The 21,911-nt window shown below is 33.9% G+C and overlaps 4 protein-coding genes across 5 annotated transcripts; 3 read left to right on the top strand and 1 right to left on the bottom strand.

Annotated features, from left to right (window-relative positions):
* The first annotated feature begins 1,133 nt into the window (after positions 1 to 1,133).
* Positions 1,134 to 4,116, top strand: LOC141460776 (uncharacterized). Its single transcript, XM_074141079.1, has 2 exons — positions 1,134 to 1,295; positions 3,323 to 4,116. Exons 1-2 carry the CDS (start codon positions 1,239 to 1,241, stop codon positions 4,052 to 4,054), a joined length of 789 nt encoding a protein of 262 aa, XP_073997180.1. The 5' UTR covers positions 1,134 to 1,238; the 3' UTR covers positions 4,055 to 4,116.
* Positions 4,117 to 5,192: 1,076 nt separating this feature from the next.
* Positions 5,193 to 5,519, top strand: LOC141460458 (uncharacterized). The gene has a single exon (XM_074140454.1). It carries the CDS (start codon positions 5,193 to 5,195, stop codon positions 5,517 to 5,519), a length of 327 nt encoding a protein of 108 aa, XP_073996555.1.
* A 7,292-nt stretch (positions 5,520 to 12,811) lies between these two features.
* LOC141460460 (uncharacterized) lies at positions 12,812 to 16,626 on the top strand. Its single transcript, XM_074140456.1, has 3 exons — positions 12,812 to 13,028; positions 15,787 to 16,211; positions 16,356 to 16,626. The coding sequence occupies exons 1-3, from the start codon at positions 12,975 to 12,977 to the stop codon at positions 16,543 to 16,545; spliced, it is 669 nt and encodes a 222-aa protein (XP_073996557.1). The 5' UTR covers positions 12,812 to 12,974; the 3' UTR covers positions 16,546 to 16,626.
* Positions 16,290 to 21,603, bottom strand: LOC141460461 (uncharacterized). 2 transcript variants are annotated; one of them, XR_012462063.1, is made up of 3 exons: positions 21,447 to 21,603; positions 18,076 to 18,601; positions 16,290 to 18,007 (listed from the first exon to the last, which is right to left on the bottom strand). XR_012462063.1 is itself a non-coding variant. In XM_074140458.1 (2 exons), exons 1-2 carry the CDS (start codon positions 21,492 to 21,494, stop codon positions 18,131 to 18,133), a joined length of 519 nt encoding a protein of 172 aa, XP_073996559.1. In that variant the 5' UTR covers positions 21,495 to 21,603; the 3' UTR covers positions 16,290 to 18,130. The 2 variants fall into 2 exon arrangements, 1 of the variants encoding a protein (XP_073996559.1); XM_074140458.1 differs by having other exon boundaries at positions 16,290 to 18,601.
* Positions 21,604 to 21,911: the final 308 nt, after the last annotated feature.

The raw sequence follows: 21,911 nt of genomic DNA, 5'->3' as shown, positions 1-21,911 counted from the left end.
TCAATTTTTGTAACTTGTTATCAAAGAGAAAGAAGAGCACGCGATAGGTCATTTTTATGTATTTTTTCATCCCCTTTCTACTGAAAATATTGCCAAGGCAGTAAAGCTAGTATTTTTCTTAATATCAGGAAATAAGTCGTTTTCCGGGTGATTTTTCTAAGAAAAATCAAATTTTATGAGCTTTAGATGTTCTCAAGCATACACAAAATGGCTAAAAATTAATTTTACATCTGTTACAAACAAGAAGGTTTAATAATTATTTAGTAATTTTGGGAGAGTTGCGTTTAATTACCAAAAAAAATTGGAAACCTCCTGCCACATATTTAAGTGACCAATATTTGAGCCGTCTTAAAATGAACACCCTGTATATTGGTAATCCTTGATGGACGAGATAAACGCAATCAAATGCTGCGTTGATTGTAACTGAAATGAACGATTAAACAAGCAAAAAAAGTTAAAGATGGTTACTTAGTTCAGATACCAAAAAAAGAGGATGCTGCAATAAGATTTTAGTCTTAATAGATCAACAAAAAGTATAGCTTTTCTTAATAGATTTTTCCAGCATTTATTTATTTTTTTAGAGTTTTCCACAAAATCTGCTGCAATCGATTTTTCTTTAATTGTACTAGGATCTATATTTCCAGGGCACTTTTAGTCCCTTCACTGTTCATTGTACTCGCTTACCACCTGTGTTAATTAGAACTAATTAAATAAGAAATCAAATGTGAAACTGATTTTTTTTCAAACTTTATTAAAAAAAATCAATGAACAGGAAATGATTCTTTTCCGGTTAGAATTTTCTTGGATTTTCTCAAAATCAGCTGATAGTGATTTTATTCAAAACTTTGTACAGTGACAAACTAAAAGTGCCGGAAATCCGATCTGATGCAGGTGAGGGTGGTTAAATATGAGTCAAACGGTTCCGGGTTCGAACCTTGAGAATGGCAGAAACAGGAAGTTCACCCCAGACATTAATTCTTCCTAAATTTTATTTTTATATTTCTTTTTTCTATTTTTTGTTATAATTAACGTCCTTGAACGTTGGATTCACACCTCCGCGTAGTCTCACCTTATAAAAAAGAAGTATAAGGTGTTACAGGTAAACACGATTGATAAGAACGCCATTATCTGGTCCACTTCATACAAGCCTCTGACCATTTAGTAAACGCAGAATTTATATTTGTCTGTATTAATTCAGTCGATTATAGTCTATCTCGTCTACATCGTCTGCAAAAACCATGTTCACTGTTTATATTTATTGCATAACCACACTATTACTAACCTCAACTGCAAAGGTAATTTTTATTATTACTATATTTTATTTTTTTTTACTACAAATACATTTTTTTGTTCTTTTCTCATACTCCTAAGAAAGGAAATATTGTGACCGTATTTCAACTGAAATACCTGTTTTCTGGTCCACATGTTACAAATCGGTTTTTTACAAATCGTTTCTGTACCCTAAATCGAAAATTAAAGATCGCAGTAAGCTCATCTTTCTATAAAAAGTAAAGTAGTGCCTATTTTTTCAGGCGGGCTTTACGTCCAACTACCAATTAGGTGTAGTGGGCGGAGGCGACTAGCAAACATACTTTACTATAAATTTCTCATATTAACCATTAAATAAAATCCAAGGCCTAGACTAGTACCGCAATACATCTTAGCTTTGCGGGTCTAGCCTATAGCCGCTTAACATACTTTACTATAAATTTCTCATATTAACCATTAAATAAAATTCAAGGCCTAGACTAGTACCGCAATACATCTTAGCATTGCGGGTCTAGCCTATAACCGCCTAACATACTTTACTATAAATTTCTCATATTAACCATTAAATAAAATCCAAGGCCTAGACTAGTACCGCAATACATCTTAGCTTTGCGGGTCTAGCCTATAGCCGCTTAACATACTTTACTATAAATTTCTCATATTAACCATTAAATAAAATCCAAGGCCTAGACTAGTACCGCAATACATCTTAGCTTTGCGGGTCTAGCCTATAGCCGCCTAACATACTTTACTATAAATTTCTCATATTAACCATTAAATAAAATCCAAGGCCTAGACTAGTACCTCAATACATCTTAGCTTTGCGGGTCTAGCCTATAACCGCCTAAACATACTTTACTATTTTGCCATATTAACCATTAAATAAAATCCAAGGCCTAGACTAGTACCGCAATACATCTTAGCTTTGCGGGTCTAGCCTATAACCGCCTAACATACTTTACTATAAATTTCTCATATTAACCATTAAATAAAATCCAAGGCCTAGACTAGTACCACAATACATCTTAGCTTTGCGGGTCTAGCTTCTAACCGCCTAACATACTTTACTATTTTGCCATATTAACCATTAAATAAAATCCAAGGCCTAGACTAGTACCGCAATACATGTTAGCTTTGCGGGTCTAGCCTCTAACCGCTCGGCTACCGTGGCGCCTCAACTTTCTATATTTAGCTCAGGTGCCAACTGGGGATTCCAAAGGAAGGTCATTTTACTGAAGCAATTTTTCATTTTTCTTTTCTCGAAATTCCGGTTTTTCTAGTTTTCTTTTGGTAGTGTGCTAATTGAATACACTGAGTAGATCTAAAGCTTGCATGTATCCCAGACTTTTATAGAAAATTTCTAATTAAGGAAATTTCGTTTTTTTTTTTTTAAATCAAATAATCTCTTTTCGATAATCGAATTTTCCAGAAAAAAAATGTTTCGATTAAAAGTTATAGATTTCTATGTTTGTTTTTGTTTTTCCTTTTTTTGCAACCATGAACCTTGGAGGTTATTATGCTCTGGCAGCACACAGCATGTTTACCATCCCATTCAACTTTGTATTACACTGGAGCATACTTTTACTTACACAAGCGTATACGCCAATAAACCACTCGTATTCAAAATACATACACACTGTTCTCATAATATGATCATTAAAAATGTATACCTAACAATTGTTCGGATTGAATACCTCAAGACTGAAATGCTTCATTTAACCTACCCCCGAAACGTTACACTGAATACCCTAGATTGAATTTTAGTCGGAAAATCATTTAAAATTAACTTATTGATGAAAGTAGTATAAATGCAATGGTTAAAGAATCGTTGAAGGATATGAATTCAGAAAATTGAATGATCCATACACACGGAATTCTAGCAACATATTCGACATAGGCTCGTTCATCGTCCTGAAATGGCACACTAGAGGGAAGCTTACCCATCTCCTTTCAGAAACCTCCTCGAAGTATGGAAGTTGCAGCCACTTTTCACAGATTACTCTGGTAGAGTTTTGTTTATTTACCTAATTAGTTATTAATTTTGTTTTTCTAGGCAGATCTAGATGCTACTAAAGATATTGGGACCAGCTTTAAACAATGGGTAAACGAGAAACTGACCAACGTCATAAATGATCTACATAATGCCGAAAAAAATTTAAAAAATACTGTAAGAAAAGCTGTGGAAGACAGTAAAAAAGAGCTACAAACAGAATATATGAATCAATTGATGGAATTTCATTCACACAAAGAAAACCTAGAGCCAGAATGTTTTGAAACAGGTTTAAAACAATTAGCTGAATTCTCAGCGGTTGTTGGACCGAAATTAGCGATGCTAAATGAAGAGAATCCTTTCATTAGTTTTCTGGACGACCCAGTTGATCCACAACCAGGTCCGCCAACAACTCCAGCTCCACCAAATTGTGCAATGGTCGCCTTTCAAGATCTCGGCCTGATGGTGTACAAAGTGGCCGCCTATGTATCCTCAATATTGACCGGTATGGATGACATAGTCAATGGATATGATCTATGTGCCAGTACAGCTCTGAAGAAGTTCACTTGCATATTTACTTACATTGGTACAGCTGTCGGCGATGTCTACAATGTGATCAAAGGTGCTGTAGTATTGGTTAGCGAAATGATTGATTTAGGTGTAAATATGAAAAATGAGATTGGACGTTGTTTAAATCCGAAAAAGGTGGAAATTCAAGAACATATGAAGCTAGCCTTGAACAGAGCTCAGGATTGCACAAGAATCCAAAAAGATATAAAAAACCCGCTGAACTAAATTATTGTATTTATTAATAAAAATAAAACAAAATTAAACATTTAATTGCCAAATTAATAAAATTATTATTTTTACTTTCTCTCACTTAACTAGAAAGAGAAGATAATCATGCAGATTTTAAATTTTGATTTTTCAGTTTTAAGATCTCCTGAGTCCGAAAAAGTGAATCACGTGTCTTTGAGGTTATAAATAAATCCGGAGCCATGGCAGCCGGCAGTTAAAAGACTAGACCCGCAAAGCTAAGATGTATTGCGGTACTAGGCTAGGCCTTGGATTTTATTTAATTGTTAATATGAGAAATTTACAGTAAAGTATGTTAGGCGTTTATAGGCTAGACCCGCAAAGCTAAGTTGTATTGCGGTACTAGTCTAGCCCTTGTATTTTATTTAATGGTTAATATGAGGAATTCGCAGTAAAGTATGTTTGCTAGTCGGTTATAGGTTAGACCCGCAAAGGTAAGATGTATTGTTGGTTTAGTGGATTCGATTCCCCTAGTCTAGGCTTTGGATTTTATTTAATGGTTAATATGAGAAATTTATAGTCAAGTATGTTTGCTAGCCTCCTCCGTCTGCGACACCTAATTGGTAGTTGGACTCAATAAAGTTTATTGTATCTCTGACCGGTTTTGGACTTTCAACAAAATGTTGAAAGACGAAAATATAGTTGAATGAATTATGTCTTAAGGCGGATGCAGGTCTCAAACCGATCAGGTATAATCTACATGCCTGCACCGTACGACAGATAGGTAGGTATATCTTCGCTTGATTATTGTATTAGAGAAAATAAATTTGAATTAATTAACCAGTCTAAATTAAGATTGAAAAATGAAAACGAGATTTCATAAATAATTTGAATACGAATGTAGCTTTACATAAAATAATGTCCTGAGATGCACTATTGATTAAACAGCAGCCGGCCTACTTTGTAGCTGATTCTTTACAATATGGGGATAATACTACAAATTAATATCTCCCTCCTTTCTTTAGGGAACGCTACAACATCTGCATAACGCGTTTACCGAATATAGTGTACCCATCCTCAATGCTCTCCTGGTCAATGTCCAAACTTGCGCTCCGTAAAGAAGGGAATTTAGGAGACCAGGAGAGCTAAGAGTCGTCTTAGAGCTACCCAGAGTGCGATGGAAAGAAGCATGCTGGGTATTCAAAGAGCTCAGAAAATTGGGAACGCCGAAATTAGAAGGAAAACTGGGATGTCGGATGTAGTAGAAGCAGCTTTATTACTGAAATGGAATTGGGCTGGACACGTGGCCAGGATGAGCAAGATTAACTGGGCAAGGAGAGTAACAGAATGGATACCGTTAGATAGACCAAGGAAAAGTGGAACGCCGTTCTTGAGATGGAAGGATGATTTGGAGAAATTCTGTGGGGTACTGTGGAGCAGAGCGGCTCAAAACAAACGTGGATGGAAGAAACAAGGAGAGGCCTTTGCCCTAAGATGGGCCTAGTTACCAATATTATTTTGTGCTTATTCTTTTCAATTATTTTTAATTTTTAATTTCAATCTTATATTCAATGAAAAAATTTCAGATGAAAAGTTATTTTAGTTATATTTATTTTAAGTTTATTTCAAACAAAATCTTTCGTTTTATATAACATTACTTTTTGAATTTAACTTTTCTGTTTGTGTATATATTTAAATTAAATTAAAATGTGGAATTATATGCTTGTGTGCAATTTGTAATGGTAATAAAGGCTATTATTATTATTATCATTCTCATTGATAGTTTACCGTACTTCTCCCAGATCGCTTAGGTGCTAACCGAGGACTTAGGGTCTAAATCGATCTTCCGGAAGGTGTCTCACTTTACTGAATCGATTAAGGACACCTTCTAGAATAGGGAGAATCGGAAAGATGATTAGGCATTGCAATCACCATGAAGATAGGATCGGAGTTCCGTCCAACTTCCTGCGGATACAGCGGATCCTAAGCTAGTCCTACATATGTAGGTGCTTCCCCTCGATGATAGCATTACCCTCAGCTCCTTTCTCCCCGCCATATCTTCTACGAGTGCCTCATTCCTGACACCATCTCTCCAGTAGAGAAGACATACCATGGAACATTCAGTTGTTTATTCGGCAAAGAGTTTTGGCCTGCAATGTACGGAGAACAATACAGATTGAAATGCTTAGCTAACCCCTTCCCAAGTTTGAAAGCTCATGGTCGTTTACAGTAATGCATTGTATATCCTTTAGTCCGGTATTAGTTTTTATCGTCTAATAATTAATAATATATTATAATCTATAATAGCTGAGTAACGTATCTTTATTTCTTTTGAGATTAAATATTGTTCTCGAACGTAGTCGATAGCCAATGTTGAGTTCTAGGAATTTGATAATGTGATAAGCCATTCTTCAAATCAAGTATGGGTTCAAATCTGAAGGGAAAAAAAATTAATAATAATTTTTAATTAGGGCAAAATTAAAAATATATTTCTAGAATAAAAATTAGAGTACCTGAAGTACTATATTTGATAAAAATATTGCATTAATATTGCGAAATTAAAAAATTAAATGAAAAAAATTAATTTTATTTAATGATAAAGAAAATATGATAATAATTATAGTATATAATATTATAATTATGTCGAATTTTCGCCAAGTAACTCTGATCCGAACTATTGTCTAGGATTGTATCTAGTATAATTGAACTATATTCAGCATACTTGACTTCAATGCTTGATTTGCTCCTTCTGTAGAGCGTGGCACTAAGGCACCACGATAGCCGAGCGGTTATAGGCTAGACCAGCAAAGCTAAGATGTATTGCGGTACTAGTCTAGACCTTGGATTTTATTTAATGGTTAATAAGAGAAATTTATAGTAAAGTATGTTAGGCGGTTATAGGCTAGACCCGCAAAGCTAAGATGTATTGCGGTACTAGTCTAGGCCTTGCATTTTATTTAATGGTTAATAAAAGAAATTTACAGTAAAGTATGTTTGCTAGTCGCCTCTGTTCATGACACCAAATTGGTAGTTGGACGTAAAGCCCGCCTCAAAAAATAGGCAATTACTTTTTTTTACTACTTTGGAGTGTGGCACTAGTCCATTGGTAGAAATCGCTATAGCTGTCTTCAGCGTTTCTAGTCAGTACAATGTCTTCACTTCCGGTGGCCTACTTTTAATACTATTTCTCTAGTTTCTACTAGAATTGTAGATTATTTGATTTTAAGTGTTCACCGGTTGTTGTTCACGTGCTTGCCAAAACCTTGATTATAATCAGAATCAAATTAGGAGTTAAATTTCCAGATTTTTTTTTGAAAAAACCGCTGACGGTAAGTGCCACTTGATGAATAGGTTTTCCAGGTATTTTCAAAAATTTTCCAGAAAATGGCTACTTAGATTTATTTTAAATAATAATTATTTTTTTGGAGGAGAGCAAATTGATTTCTTGGCCATTAGTGTTTTAATTTAAGGCACGACAACATCTGTTAACATTGGCATCCTAAGCTTTCAACACTGCCCACCACCGAACAGTGTGCTGTAAGCTCCTAGGAAGGGGAAAAAATCTAAGGGTGCCAGCAGCTGGATTCGAACCTGTGATCTCCGCGTTGGAATCCTGTATACTATAACCATTCAGCTTATCCCCTACCTAGCGACTATTAATATTATTATTAATTACAAAAAATTTTCCTTCACTCTTTAAAAGTGTTTATTTATCTCGCTCACGGATTAAATACTGGTATTAGCAACGGATTATCGATTCGCTCATCGATGTGTCTTAAACACGTTCAAGTGTTTTATTTTTCTTCACTGATAATTTTTTCCTATTTTCTTTTATGTATTTCTTATCTTTTATATAATTACGTAGTCTTTTTGTTTGTATTTAAATTCATATTCTCAATGTTAACGCAGACATATTGTTTAAATTGCTTTATACGCGTTTATTGTTACGTTATTTACAGATAAATTCTCTAAAGTACTTCTCCCACTACACATACACTAGCGAGTACTTCAGGGATCTCGAAGGACTCAAAGGGCATCCCAGTCAGTCATCAGTCATAGAAGGCCTACCCTCAGTCATCAGTCTGTGCCCTAAAATGGATTTCCATCCGGAAAAGTGGAAAGAAACTCGTCGCAGCTGTTTTTTTCTGAGCGAGAGGAAAAGTAGAAAACAAAAATTCTGTTCAGAAATGTGGCATTTCCCGTTGGTTAATTTGGTCTAAAATGATATTCTCGTATCCGAGACATAAGTTTTTACAAGTTTACCTTTGTTAACTCCATCCTTAGACAGACCAGTTCGCAAAACCATTGTTTCCCGTTCAAATAACCACATATTTCCGTTGAAAAATCAAAAACATGTATGAAAAAAACACTTCATCTCTTGGAGAGGAATTGATTCTATGCTTTTCCAGGACGGCTTAACGTCCAACTACCGATTAGGTCTTGAGGAAGGAGGTGACTAACAAACATACTTTACTACAAAGTTCTCATATTAACCATTAAATAAAATCCAAGGGGTTAGACTAGTACCGCAATACATCTTAGCTTTGCGGGTCTAGCCTGTAACCGCCTAACATACTTTACTATAAATTTCTCATATTAACCATTAAATAAAATCCAAGGGGTTAGACTAGTACCGCAATACATCTTAGCTTTGCGGGTCTAGCCTATAACCGCCTAACATACTTTACTATAAATTTCTCATATTAACCATTAAATAAAATCCAAGGGGTTAGACTAGTACCGCAATACATCTTAGCTTTGCGGGTCTAGCCTATAACCGCCTAACATACTTTACTATAAATTTCTCATATTAACCATTAAATAAAATCCAAGGGGTTAGACTAGTACCGCAATACATCTTAGCTTTGCGGGTCTAGCCTATAGCCGCCTAACATACTTTACTATAAATTTCTCATATTAACCATTAAATAAAATCCAAGGGGTTAGACTAGTACCGCAATACATCTTAGCTTTGCGGGTCTAGCCTATAACCGCCCAACATACTTTACTATAAATTTCTCATATTAACTATTAAATAAAATCCAAGGGCTAGACTAGTACCGCAATACATCTTAGCTTTGCGGGTCTAGCCTATAACCGCCTAACATACTTTACTATAAATTTCTCATATTAACCATTAAATAAAATCCAAGGCCTAGACTAGTACCGCAATACATCTTAGCTTTGCGGGTCTAGTCTATAACCGCCTAACATACTTTACTATAAATTTCTCATATTAACCATTAAATAAAATCCAAGGGGTTAGACTAGTACCGCAATACACCTAAGCTTTGCGGGTCTCGCCTCTAACCGCCTAACATACTTTACTATAAATTTCTCATATTAACCATTAAATAAAATCCAAGGCCTAGACTAGTACCGCAATACATCTTAGCTTTGCGGGTCTCGCCTCTAACCGCCTAACATACTTTACTATAAATTTCTCATATTAACCATTAAATAAAATCCAAGGCCTAGACTAGTACCGCAATACATCTTAGCTTTGCGGGTCTAGCCTATAACCGCCTAACATACTTAACTATTTGTATTCTATAAATTCCTTTACTATAAATTTCATTTTAAAAATGAGTGATGATTTGAAAAAAAAACAAAAAATCTAAATAATTGTAATTAATTAAAACGTAAAAAGAAAATGATTAAATAATCAATCACTTTTATTTATTATCACCTGCATGTTAACAAAATTAGTGCAGGCTATTATCGATACTCTCAACCTTGGCATTCCAGTTTTATCTCCAATAATGTTTGTGTCTGAGTAGCTATATCTTTGAGCCTGAAAAATTGAAATTTTCTCAAAAGAGTTGCGATTCTAAAATGAAAAACTTGTATATTATTACGCCATAATAGAAATGAAGAAATAAGCGCTTAACATGGCGTCCCTGCTGACATCTCAGCCTAAACTCTTATTAGCAATACTTACCTCTTGTACATAGGATCTGCAGAGGTAGATCTTATTTGCAGCTAAAATACCAAAGGAAGTCCTTAGCTCTTTTACGTCACAGGAAATAGCTACACGTTTCATGTGATTTTTTTTTTATATAAAGTTAGAAAGTAATAGCCTAGAGATGGGAGCTAGTAAGTGCGCAAGTTGCTGGTACTTCTGTACCAAAGTACAGTGCTGGGAGTCACGATCAAGCACACAGAATACTGAAAGACTTCTTAAACAAAACATGGACACTCACAGGCCTTAAAATGTTTGAAAATCGATTCAATTCAATGGCACTTCCAGCTAGCCAATTTTGGTGTAGGAGGTAAGCCAATAAAATGTAAGTAATGGCACATTAGAGGCAATCCTAATCATCCCTCTTTTTTACCAGAAGTTCCCCATAATTTTCCTGAAATCTGCGTGTGTACAATTTAGTGCATCAAGCTTACAAGGAAATTGCAGGAGCCATTTTTCAGGAAATCTTAAGAAACTTTGGAAAAAGAAAATTTATCCAGTAAAGGTGGTACCTTTGGATTGATCAATTTTTACTTACCTCATAGAGTTTATTGAGGCTTCCTCTGCTGATTTTGAATTTCCTGAGATACAAAAACATTTCTTGGTATCACCTCATGACGGGCCACAGCCTCCTCAATTACATTCCTCCAGTTATCTCTCTTCCTTCAGCCTCCTGTCCTCCATCTTCTCACTCCTAACAACTTGAGTTCCTGTTCCACGTCATCTAGCGATGGTTTTTTTTTTTTTACCTTTCGAGACGTGTTAAGGGTTATCGGCCCTACACCCTGATACAATGAAGGGCCAAAAAAGAATATTGAATCCTAACAATTGCAGCCATTCGTTCGGCTAGAGATTTCAATTCAATTTTTGTTTGTTTTTTTATTTGCAACTGTATGCAGCAGTACAACAAGCAAAAGAGATGAATGATAAGGGATGGCATAAACACACATGCACGCATATATATATTCATACATATACGCGCATATGCATGTGCGCTAAGAGACGTGAGTGGAGTGACCATCCAGTGATGGAAGCCGTTAGTTCGTCAGATTGGCAAGCTTACGCAGCAAACCATCCTAGGAGGTCGGCGTTATATGTTGAGATGATCGCGTGGCCACCGCCGTTTCAGTCTGCGTTGAGGATTAGAAGGCAAATGTTGTGGTAGACATGTTGTGGATCAGAGGATTGTAGTGACTGTGTAGATTTGAGTGGAGTTTTGTGTAACGAGATTGGGGCTATTTCAGAAACGAGAGGAATATTTAGAACAGAGAGTATAGTGTGATTGGAGACGTAGAAGGGAGCGTTAACTATTGTTCTCAGGATTTTCGATTTTATGGTCTGAAGTCGGTTGATGTTCGATTTTTTAGCACTTCCGTAGAGCTGTATTCTGTACGTCCATATTGGGGCAAGTAGAGCGGTATATAGTTTGTTCGTCACGGTCAGTTTTGATCGTTTTTCGAGTAGTCTTTTCAACATTTTATACCACAGATTGAGGTCAATTAGTTTGAGTCTCGTGTCAAGCTAGTCGTTGGTCAAGATGTAGACCAAGATATTGGTTAGATATTAGAGATATTGGTTAGAAATTGGTATAGAAGTATTGTGTATGGAGAGAGGAAGGAGAGTTTTCTTGTTTAGAGTGAATACTATGTATTTAGATTTCAATTCATTCACTTTGATTCACCACTTTTGCAGCCAAGGCTCGAGAAGATTTAGGTGTGATTGGAGAGCACGGCTAGCTGTTAACAGGATCCTGATGAGGTGATAGAATTGCAGTGTGAAAGTAATTGTAGTCGGATGAGTTGGTAAGTCGGCAGTATAGAGAATATAAAGTAAGGGGGCTAGAATGCTTCCTTGAGGAACTCCAGCGAGTATTGGAAGGATAAGAGGAGAAGAAGAACCTTGTTTGACTTGGAAGGAACGGTCGGAGAGATAAGATTTAAGAATGAGGTAAAAGGTGGAAGACAGTAGGCGTTTGAGTTTATCAATTCAATTTAACTAAATTACACAATTTTTATTAATAATTTTATTTTCTTCCCGCGTAAAATAGAAAACTAGAAAGTGAAAAGTGTTGGTATCTGGGTTTTCCCTTGCTGGTTTCAAAATTAAAACTGTCCGGTAGGACAGTTGTATAAGGATTGATCGTCAAAAACTGCACGAAAAAGCGTAACGTTAAAAAACACCCAACTTTGACAATTTTTTTCTCTTTTTCTATAAAAGATAAAATTCCCAAATTTTCTTTAAAATATAGGGCAAACCCTCCTTTATAACTGTAATTTTTTTGCAACCCCCCAGACCTAATAGATTTCGAGAAAAAAGTTGCCGAAAATGAGCAAAAACGGCATTTTCAGAAATTGTTGTTGTTCTTCTTCTTCTTCTTCTTCTTCTTCTTCTTGTTGTTGTTACCTTTTTTGTAAACTACGTAGCGCCTAAACGCGAGAACCGATTTTCATGAATGAGGTGACATTCGATTCGGAATTTTATGTAGATGTGCCTTTTGGGGGTCTCGACGCTGTACACCGAATTAGAGAGGAGTTAGCCCCCTTTATGTAAGGCCCCCTTCAAAATTATTATTACTAATTACTCTGTAAATATTATGGAAGAATTTGTAATTCAAAAATTTTTTTCTAATAAACATTTTTATCAAATTGTAGGCCAAATTATCGAATCAAATAAGAAGAATTACAAAATAAAGATAAAAATAAATAAATATCTGAGGAGCATCACTTGACTAAAAATTCACTATCTTTATTGGCATCATAGATGGCTCCTCCCATAACCACTTCATCATAAAATCAGCTTTTGTAACATTTATTTTAGATTGTGGATTTCAAAGTTCATTTAATGTATTAATTTTGATTCTTTCTTCGTCTTCTTCTTTATATTGTTTTTTTCAATCGATTAAACTGGGTAGTGATAACTTAGATAAGTTGATTGATTCACATACGCGCACACAGTTAGTCCGGTTGATATCGCAGTCGATGATTGAGAGCGTCCAGCATGGTCATGCAGAAAATTGTTTTATCGATTTTTGGGGTGTTTACGCTTTTACTGGTAAATAGTTTTTTGTATTTTTTTTTCTAATTTTGTGAATAGTTATTGATTGGTTTTTTCATTGTTTACTATTTATTGATTGACGAGGTGTTCGGCTATTTTCCGAAAATAGCCAGGTTTAGTTTCCTGTGGGAATTCTAGGCTAAGGATCAAAAAAAAAAAAAAAAAGGCGGGGAATTTTCTTTCCCCCCTCTCACATCCAGGAAGTAACCACATCTAGCCGAGCTTCTAAAGATCATCTGTGAGTAATGAGAGCTAAGTGATGAATTTGTGAGTACCTGTAATCTGCAAAAGAAGCTATCTGGTTCTTGACCTCTTCAGAATCTGCTCTGATATTCCTCGTGGGGTTTACTTTGTGGACCAGAGCTCAAGACTGCTGTACCTCAGGGCCGGATTTAAATGAAAAGAGGCGCCCTAGGCTATTCCACTTATGAGGCCGCTTTCACCTCCCATTTTTTAAGTTTGTAAATAATATGAGAGATAATAAAATACATCACTACTGTGATATATATGTACAGTGGTCAAAAAAAGTATTCATACATTAAGTTTTCTTACTTTATCTACTGAACTTTTGTTTCTAGGATGACCATTTCTTCAGCACTGAAATCGAAGATAGTAACAATGAATTTGATGCTCTCATTTTCTTTTATAAACATAAAGAATTGATTAAAAAGCAGAAAAATAATTTACTGTATGCAAAATAAGTATTCATACACTCAGTCTGAATGTTATAATTAATGCAAAACTAAAGACCTAATATTTTGTAAGCAATCCCTTTGCCTTTATTATTGCCTGAAGCCTCCTTGGCATAGATTCCACCAGGTTTAGTGTCTCTTGAGATGTGATTTCTGCCCATGATTTGTTTACTAGAGTATCACTCACTCTCCATTCTTACTTATAAATACATTCGCTTCACACATTCATCCCTCTACTATATACAACTATTTACATACAAACTTACAACTAATGGATGGATCAGTACTCTATATTCCTGCCATCCTTATGGCTTAACCGAAATTAAAATCAAGTAATCCTTCTGTAATCATTTTCTTGCATTCATTCTAATAGGAAATAAATATTTATAATAGATAGATAGAAATATTTATAATTTTTTTTTAAATTCAATTATTTGTTTAATGCCATTTAAAATACCAAAAGTAAAATTAATATATTAAACGTAAATAATAATATTATTATTAGGGAACGGATTCGTATGTATTTACATATTTTTTTCTAGGCAATTTACAGACGTTTTTCAACTAGAAGTATTCATACTGACACTTTTTAAGCCGTTTGAGTCTATTTTTATTTCACATATTTGGATGTTATCGCATATTTATACATATTTGATTAAAATAAATAAATATTTCTACATATTTAATCAAAATATGTATGTACATATTTTTTCATATTTTTCATTTTGGGCATATTTTCATAATTGGGAGGTGGTTGACAGGAACTGTGAACCACAGACTGTAGGGCTGTGAATCACAGCGGGTACAATGGTTATTGTAATTTATACAGAATGCTGCTAAACAGTGACGGGCACTTGTTAGTTCTTTGAAGTTGTCTGACGTTGTCTGTTCTTTCAGCTCGTTCGTTGAAGTGTCCAATTCATTTCGTTCGGTCACTTAGTGTATTCTTTTTTGGGTGAAATGCCACGAACATCGGCCTCAAACAAACAACTGGTTGCTAAATATCTTCGCGAGTTTCCAGCAGAACTTTTTCGAAGTGATGGAGACATTTTGTACTGCACAGCTTGTGACAAGCGCGTTTCTTGCTCTCAACGTTCCCAAGTCACCCAACATATTGCCACTGGATCGCACATAGAGAATAAAAACAGAAAGAAAGAGAGGACGTCCTATCAAGCCTTCCTTACATCTCCATCATCAAGTAAGTCCACTCTGAGTACAGATCTGTGTCGGGCTTTGGTTAGAGCAGATATCCCTTTCCACAAACTTAAAAATCCTCATTTCAAAGGATTCTTAGAGACCTATATTTGGGAAAAAATGCCTGACGAGAGCGCTCTGAGGAAAAACTACCTGGAAGATATCTATAAAGATACACTAACCAAAATTCGAGAACATATCAAAGATGGACCGATTTGGGCGTCAATTGATGAAACCACTGACGTTGAGGGCAGGTATATTGCCAATGCAGTTATTGGAAAACTTGACAGTGATGCTGATGTGGATTCAAAGCCATTCCTTTTGAACTGCGAGGTTCTCGAAAAATGCAATCATTCCACCATTTCACGATTTTCATAAAAAAAAAAAGTCCATTTTACTTAAATATTCCAGAAAATATTTTAAGAAAATCACATATTTTCCACATAATTGACGAAAATAAATGCATATTTTAATTAAATATTTGGCATTTTTAAATACATAAAAATCCGTTCCTTAATTATTATTAATAACCAACTCTGGCCCGTTATGAGAGACAAATATTTGAATTATGATTTTTTTTTATTTTTGAAGATGCGTGTACCCAAAAATGAGCTCTCGTGTCATAGGTTCGCCATCACTGGACTAGGTCCAATCTTCAGGGCTAATCAGTCCATGAGCAAGACAAGACAGAAGACGACACATCAACCCTTTAATGATGTAGTAAAATATTACATTGTAAATTAGCCCTGAAGATGTGACCTAGTCCCTAGGGTCGAAAGAGCTCCGGCATAAGAAAAAAAATATATCATGACTGAAACTGGCAGTTCATGTTTTTCATCCTATATAATATATAACTTTTCTTATTTCAGGGAAATGTCCAAGCGGCTCCAAAACCAGTCAGTGGCCTAGAAGATTTTGTAAATAAATATATGGAAAGCAATCTATTTGGTTTGAATAAATTTAAAGGAGAAATTGAAGATATACTCTCTGTGGTGAAAAAAGAACCAACCAATGGAAATTCAATGATTACAAATGATCTAATTAGTTCAAAAAAGAATCTAATCGATGCTAGTAAACTTGGCGATCAGTGTGCAAAAGAATCATTAGAATTGTTAAAAGATGATGATGATAAGGTAGATATTGTTTGTCCATCAGTTGATGATTTGGTGCAATCAGCTGGTAAAATTATCACCACAACCACTGACATCATTACAGGAAGTATACATTCATTTTATATAGTATTTGCTGATAATAAAACCTGCGCTGATTTTCAAGGATTCAGATGTTTTCTTGCGTAAGTAATTTCCGCTTATGTATCACCAATATTGATTTTGGAATAACGGGGGTGGGGAAAAAAATATATAACTAAACATAAAGATGAATAGATTTAATGTTAAAATGCTACAATAAAAACTCTTCTTTTAAACATTTTTTGCAGGAAATTTCATCAATCTCAGACGACAACATTTGACGTCATAGATAAATTAATGAATTACAAAGATACAGCTGTTAAATTGGTAAAAGTTTACCAAGATTATTTTGGACCATGTAAAAAACATGTGGAAAATGTGCAAAACATGTTGCAAATGTATTCAAAATGTAATGAATCCAAGAAAAACACAAATTGAAAACAAATGACTACACATTTGTTAACAATGTACATTTTTTTTTTTATTTATAAATAATTTTATTTATTTGTTAGTTTTTAAGTAGTGTTATTTGTGTTTATAGCCTTTTTTCTTTTTTCCTTTTTCCAGGAGAACTAATGGGAAATTTTTCCAAAAAGGTTTGCAGAAAACTTTCCCTTTAATAGATCTAATTTTCCCTTTTATTCCAATGCCAACCACTTCCTCCCTGTGACTGGAGAAACGGGAAACGTTTTCTACATCCTGATCTGTTGCATTGCAATGTTAATGATAGATAGCTTTCACCCCCACCCCCCAAAATAACATAAAAAAACAAGTTTTTTTTTTTTGGAAAATAAGAAAATACATTGAATGAAAATTTAAATTTTCCTTTAAAGATTCAACACTTTTCATTTGCTGAGAATACTCGATTTACAGAAAATTAAGCAAGATGGCTGTATTGGATAATATAATATAATATACGATTAGGTGTCGTGGACGGAGGCGACTTGCAAACATACTTTACTATAAATTTCTCATATTAATCATTAAATAAAATGCAAAGCCTAGACTAGTACCGCAATACATCTTAGCGTTGCGGGTCTAGCCTATAACCGCCTAACATACTTCACTATAAATTCCTCATATTAAACATTAAATAAATACCAAGACCTAGGACTAGTACCGCAATACATCTTAGCATTGCGGGTCTAGCCTATAACCGCCTAAACATACTTCACTGTAAATTTCTTTTTTTTTTATTAACCTTTAAATAAAATCCAAAACCTAAAGACCGGGGAATCGAACCCAGTACCACAATGCATATTAGCTTTGCAGGTCTCGGCCTCTTTAACCGCTCGGCTATTGTGGCGCCTCTATGCCAGCAAAAGTTTTTTCCATGAGCAAGTCAAGACAGAAGACCACACAACCAACCCATTAATGATGTAGTAAAATATTACTTTGTTTCTAATTAAAATAAGTCGTTATTGCCAGGAAATAGGAAACGATAGTGTCAGAGTTGTGACGTAGAATGGTGGGAAACGCTACCTAAAGTTCATCGTCATTGTCCACGATGTTGGCTAGATCTATCCTAGTTCCTTAAGGAGATTCCTAATCATTTACAGAAGAACTAAGTACTTCTTTTGAGATTAAAGTTAATAAATTTTCTATCTCTCCTGTATACGCTAAAAAATTGAAAACAACTCTTATCCATTTTTTAAGTTGCTAAAATCAGAATAAGTAATTCAGAATAAACAATCCGACTTACATATTTTATTCTTTATTGTTAAATCAATAAAAATTAACTTGAAATTCACTATTTCAAGCCGAAACTAACACTAAAAACACTAAACTAAAAAAGAACTGACGAGGGTAATAGAATTATTAGAATATATAATAAAAAAACCTTTCCCTTTATAAGTAGCAGGTTAGGTTAGGCCACGTGACCATTAGCTATGTAGGTTAGGTTAGGCCACGTGGCCATTAACTATGTAGGTTAGGTTAGGCCACGTGACCATTAGCTATGTAGGTTAGGTTAGGCCACGTGACTATTAGCTATGTAGGTTAGGTTAGGCCACGTGACCATTAGCTATGTACGTACGACGCGAGGTTCATGCGCACCAAGTAAACATTTTTCAAATATAAGTGCAACATATTTGTGAATCTCAGCTAATTCATTAAATAATCCTAATACAGTACCTTCATAAACTGAATAAATATCTGTTACACGTTTACCAAGATTTAGATAGCACGTTAAAGAGGAAATTACTGATTGAGATTCGCATTTTTTCGATTCAGTCGTATATAATGAAAGATAGCCATTCAATTTGGATATAATCTGTTTCGCTTGTTCTAGATAAGGACTTTGTAGACTTAGTTCATCCATCAATACGGTGCAATGTTCAACCTGTTTACTACGTAAATCTCTTTCTTCAGCAATTATCTTTATCTGACGTAATTTTATAATTTCTAAAAGTACTGGCTGTATGACACGTTCCATTAATTGTTTTACATAGTCAGGCAATATCTCTTTTGCAGCTTTTCCTTGACCATATTGGGCCTGGAAAATTGGAAAATCGTATTAAAATAATCACACGACTTCCTATTACTTTATCCATTGATTCAAAACAAAAACAAAAATTACGGACAGTCTGACGTCAGATAAGATTATTACCCGTTTTTGCCATTGATTCAAAATAAAAAAAAAATAAAAAAATACGGACAGTCTGACGTCAGATAAGATTATTACCCATTTTATCCATTGATTCAAAACAACAACAAAAATTACGGACAGTCTGACGTCAGATAAGATTGTTACCCTTTTTATCCAGTGATTAAAAACAAAAAAAAAATTACGGACAGTCTGACGTCAGATAAGATTATTATCCGTTTTATCCATTGATTCAAAACAACAACAAAAATTACGGACAGTCTGACGTCAGATAAGATTGTTACCCTTTTTATCCAGTGATTAAAAACAAAACAAAAATTACGGACAGTCTGACGTCAGATAAGATTATTACCCGTTTTATCCATTGATTCAAAACAACAACAAAAATTACGGACAGTCTGACGTCAGATAAGATTATTACCCTTTTTATCCATTGATTAAAAAAAAAAAAACGGACAGTCTGACGTCAGATAAGATTACTACTCTTTTTATCCATTGATTAAAAAAAACAAAAAAAACGGACAGTCTGACGTCAGATAATTATTACTCTTTTTATCCATTGATTCAAAACAAAAAAAAATACGGACAGTCTGACGTCAGATAAGAATATTACCCGTTTTTGCCATTGATTCAAAATAAAAAAAAAAAATAAAAAAATACGGACAGTCTGACGTCAGATAAGATTATTATCCGTTTTATCCATTGATTCAAAACAACAACAAAAATTACGGACAGTCTGACGTCAGATAAGATTGTTACCCTTTTTATCCAGTGATTAAAAACAAAAAAAAAAAATTACGGACAGTCTGACGTCAGATAAGATTGTTACCCTTTTTATCCAGTGATTAAAAACAAAACAAAAATTACGGACAGTCTGACGTCAGATAAGATTATTACCCGTTTTTGCCATTGATTCAAAATAAAAAAAAATAATAAAAAAATACGGACAGTCTGACGTCAGATAAGATTATTACCCATTTTATCCATTGATTCAAAACAACAACAAAAATTACGGACAGTCTGACGTCAGATAAGATTGTTACCCTTTTTATCCAGTGATTAAAAACAAAAAAAAAATTACGGACAGTCTGACGTCAGATAAGATTATTATCCGTTTTATCCATTGATTCAAAACAACAACAAAAATTACGGACAGTCTGACGTCAGATAAGATTGTTACCCTTTTTATCCAGTGATTAAAAACAAAACAAAAATTACGGACAGTCTGACGTCAGATAAGATTGTTACCCTTTTTATCCAGTGATTAAAAACAAAACAAAAATTACGGACAGTCTGACGTCAGATAAGATTATTACCCGTTTTATCCATTGATTCAAAACAACAACAAAAATTACGGACAGTCTGACGTCAGATAAGATTATTACCCTTTTTATCCATTGATTAAAAAAAAAAAAACGGACAGTCTGACGTCAGATAAGATTACTACTCTTTTTATCCATTGATTAAAAAAAACAAAAAAAAACGGACAGTCTGACGTCAGATAAGATTATTACTCTTTTTATCCATTGATTCAAAACAAAAAAAAATACGGACAGTCTGACGTCAGATAAGAATATTACCCGTTTTTGCCATTGATTCAAAATAAAAAAAAATAATAAAAAAATACGGACAGTCTGACGTCAGATAAGATTATTATCCGTTTTATCCATTGATTCAAAACAACAACAAAAATTACGGACAGTCTGACGTCAGATAAGATTGTTACCCTTTTTATCCAGTGATTAAAAACAAAAAAAAAATTACGGACAGTCTGACGTCAGATAAGATTGTTACCCTTTTTATCCAGTGATTAAAAACAAAACAAAAATTACGGACAGTCTGACGTCAGATAAGATTATTACCCGTTTTATCCATTGATTCAAAACAACAACAAAAATTACGTACAGTCTGACGTCAGATAAGATTATTACCCTTTTTATCCATTGATTAAAAAAAAAAAAACGGACAGTCTGACGTCAGATAAGATTACTACTCTTTTTATCCATTGATTTAAAAAAAAAAAAAAAAAAACGGACAGTCTGACGTCAGATAATTATTACTCTTTTTATCCATTGATTCAAAGCAAAAAAAAATACGGACAGTCTGACGTCAGATAAGAATATTACCCGTTTTTATCCATTGATTAAAAAAAAACAAAAAAACGGACAGTCTGACGTCAGATAAGATTATTACTCTTTTTATCCATTGATTCAAAGCAAAAAAAAATACGGACAGTCTGACGTCAGATAAGATTGTTACCCTTTTTATCCATTGATTCAAAACAACAACAAAAATTACGGACAGTCTGACGTCAAATAAGATTGTTACCCTTTTTATCCATTGATTCAAAACAAAAAAAAAAATACGGACAGTCTGACGTCAGATAAGATTATTACCCGTTTTATCCATTGATTCAAAACAACAACAAAAATTACGGACAGTCTGACGTCAAATAAGATTGTTACCCTTTTTATCCATTGATTCAAAACAAAAAAAAAAGTACGGAGAGTCTGACGTCAGATGAGATTATTACCCATTTTATCCATTGATTCAAAACAACAACAAAAATTTCGGACAGTCTGACGTCAGATAAGATTATTATCCTTTTTATCCATTGATTCAAAACAAAAAACTTCATGCAATTCTTAATCAATCAATAAACTATAACTTTATCAATATAACTACAACTTTAATCAATCTAATAAATGATATATAATTATTAGAAAATTTTTACCTGACTCAACAACAGCCAAGTTGAAATTAATGGAAATAGAAAATTCATTCTCTCTCTTAATTAAAATTTAGCTATTTTCCTAGCAACTTCTCACTAAAGGCATTTAATCAACAATAGCTTTTTATTTTAATTTTTCCACTCATAAAACCATAAATTAATTGTCATTTCCTCGTAAATATTGATTAGTTTTAATGTATTTTCTTTTTTCCAATTTGCTGCGTTTTCATTACATTAATTTTCTGTAATTATTTATCAAATTTATTGTATGATTTTATGTTCACAATTCATTGTAAAACCAATTGTTCTATATCTTTTCTTTATTAAATAATTATTCAATTCCCATTCTATTTTTTTAATTTCTATTTTTTTGCTTTTATTACATTATTCATAAAGAAGAACAAGATTCTACGTAGATGAACTTTGTTTGGAGTAACTAAAAGGGACGAATTCCCAAAACCCTCTGTA

Source organism: Rhodnius prolixus, unplaced genomic scaffold (genome assembly GCF_049639745.1).
Source record: "Rhodnius prolixus isolate KJV_2025 unplaced genomic scaffold, Rpr scaffold_6, whole genome shotgun sequence".
Taxonomy (NCBI): domain Eukaryota; kingdom Metazoa; phylum Arthropoda; class Insecta; order Hemiptera; family Reduviidae; genus Rhodnius; species Rhodnius prolixus.
Note: the sequence above shows the minus strand (reverse complement) of the source record. Positions and strands in the feature narration are given on the sequence as shown.

Excerpts from the sequence above, each read along its gene's own strand:
- LOC141460460 (XM_074140456.1), top strand. The coding sequence starts at position 12,975 with ATGGTCATGCAGAAAATTGTTTTATCGATTTTTGGGGTGTTTACGCTT. Across the intron at positions 13,029-15,786 it reads GGGTGTTTACGCTTTTACTG|GGAAATGTCCAAGCGGCTCC; the intron begins GTAAATAGTTTT and ends TTCTTATTTCAG. Across the intron at positions 16,212-16,355 it reads GGATTCAGATGTTTTCTTGC|GAAATTTCATCAATCTCAGA; the intron begins GTAAGTAATTTC and ends CATTTTTTGCAG.
- LOC141460461 (XM_074140458.1), bottom strand. The coding sequence starts at position 21,494 with ATGAATTTTCTATTTCCATTAATTTCAACTTGGCTGTTGTTGAGTCAG. Across the intron at positions 18,602-21,446 it reads CTTGGCTGTTGTTGAGTCAG|GCCCAATATGGTCAAGGAAA; the intron begins GTAAAAATTTTC and ends CCAATTTTCCAG.
- LOC141460776 (XM_074141079.1), top strand. The coding sequence starts at position 1,239 with ATGTTCACTGTTTATATTTATTGCATAACCACACTATTACTAACCTCA. Across the intron at positions 1,296-3,322 it reads TACTAACCTCAACTGCAAAG|GCAGATCTAGATGCTACTAA; the intron begins GTAATTTTTATT and ends TTGTTTTTCTAG.
- LOC141460458 (XM_074140454.1), top strand. The coding sequence starts at position 5,193 with ATGGAAAGAAGCATGCTGGGTATTCAAAGAGCTCAGAAAATTGGGAAC.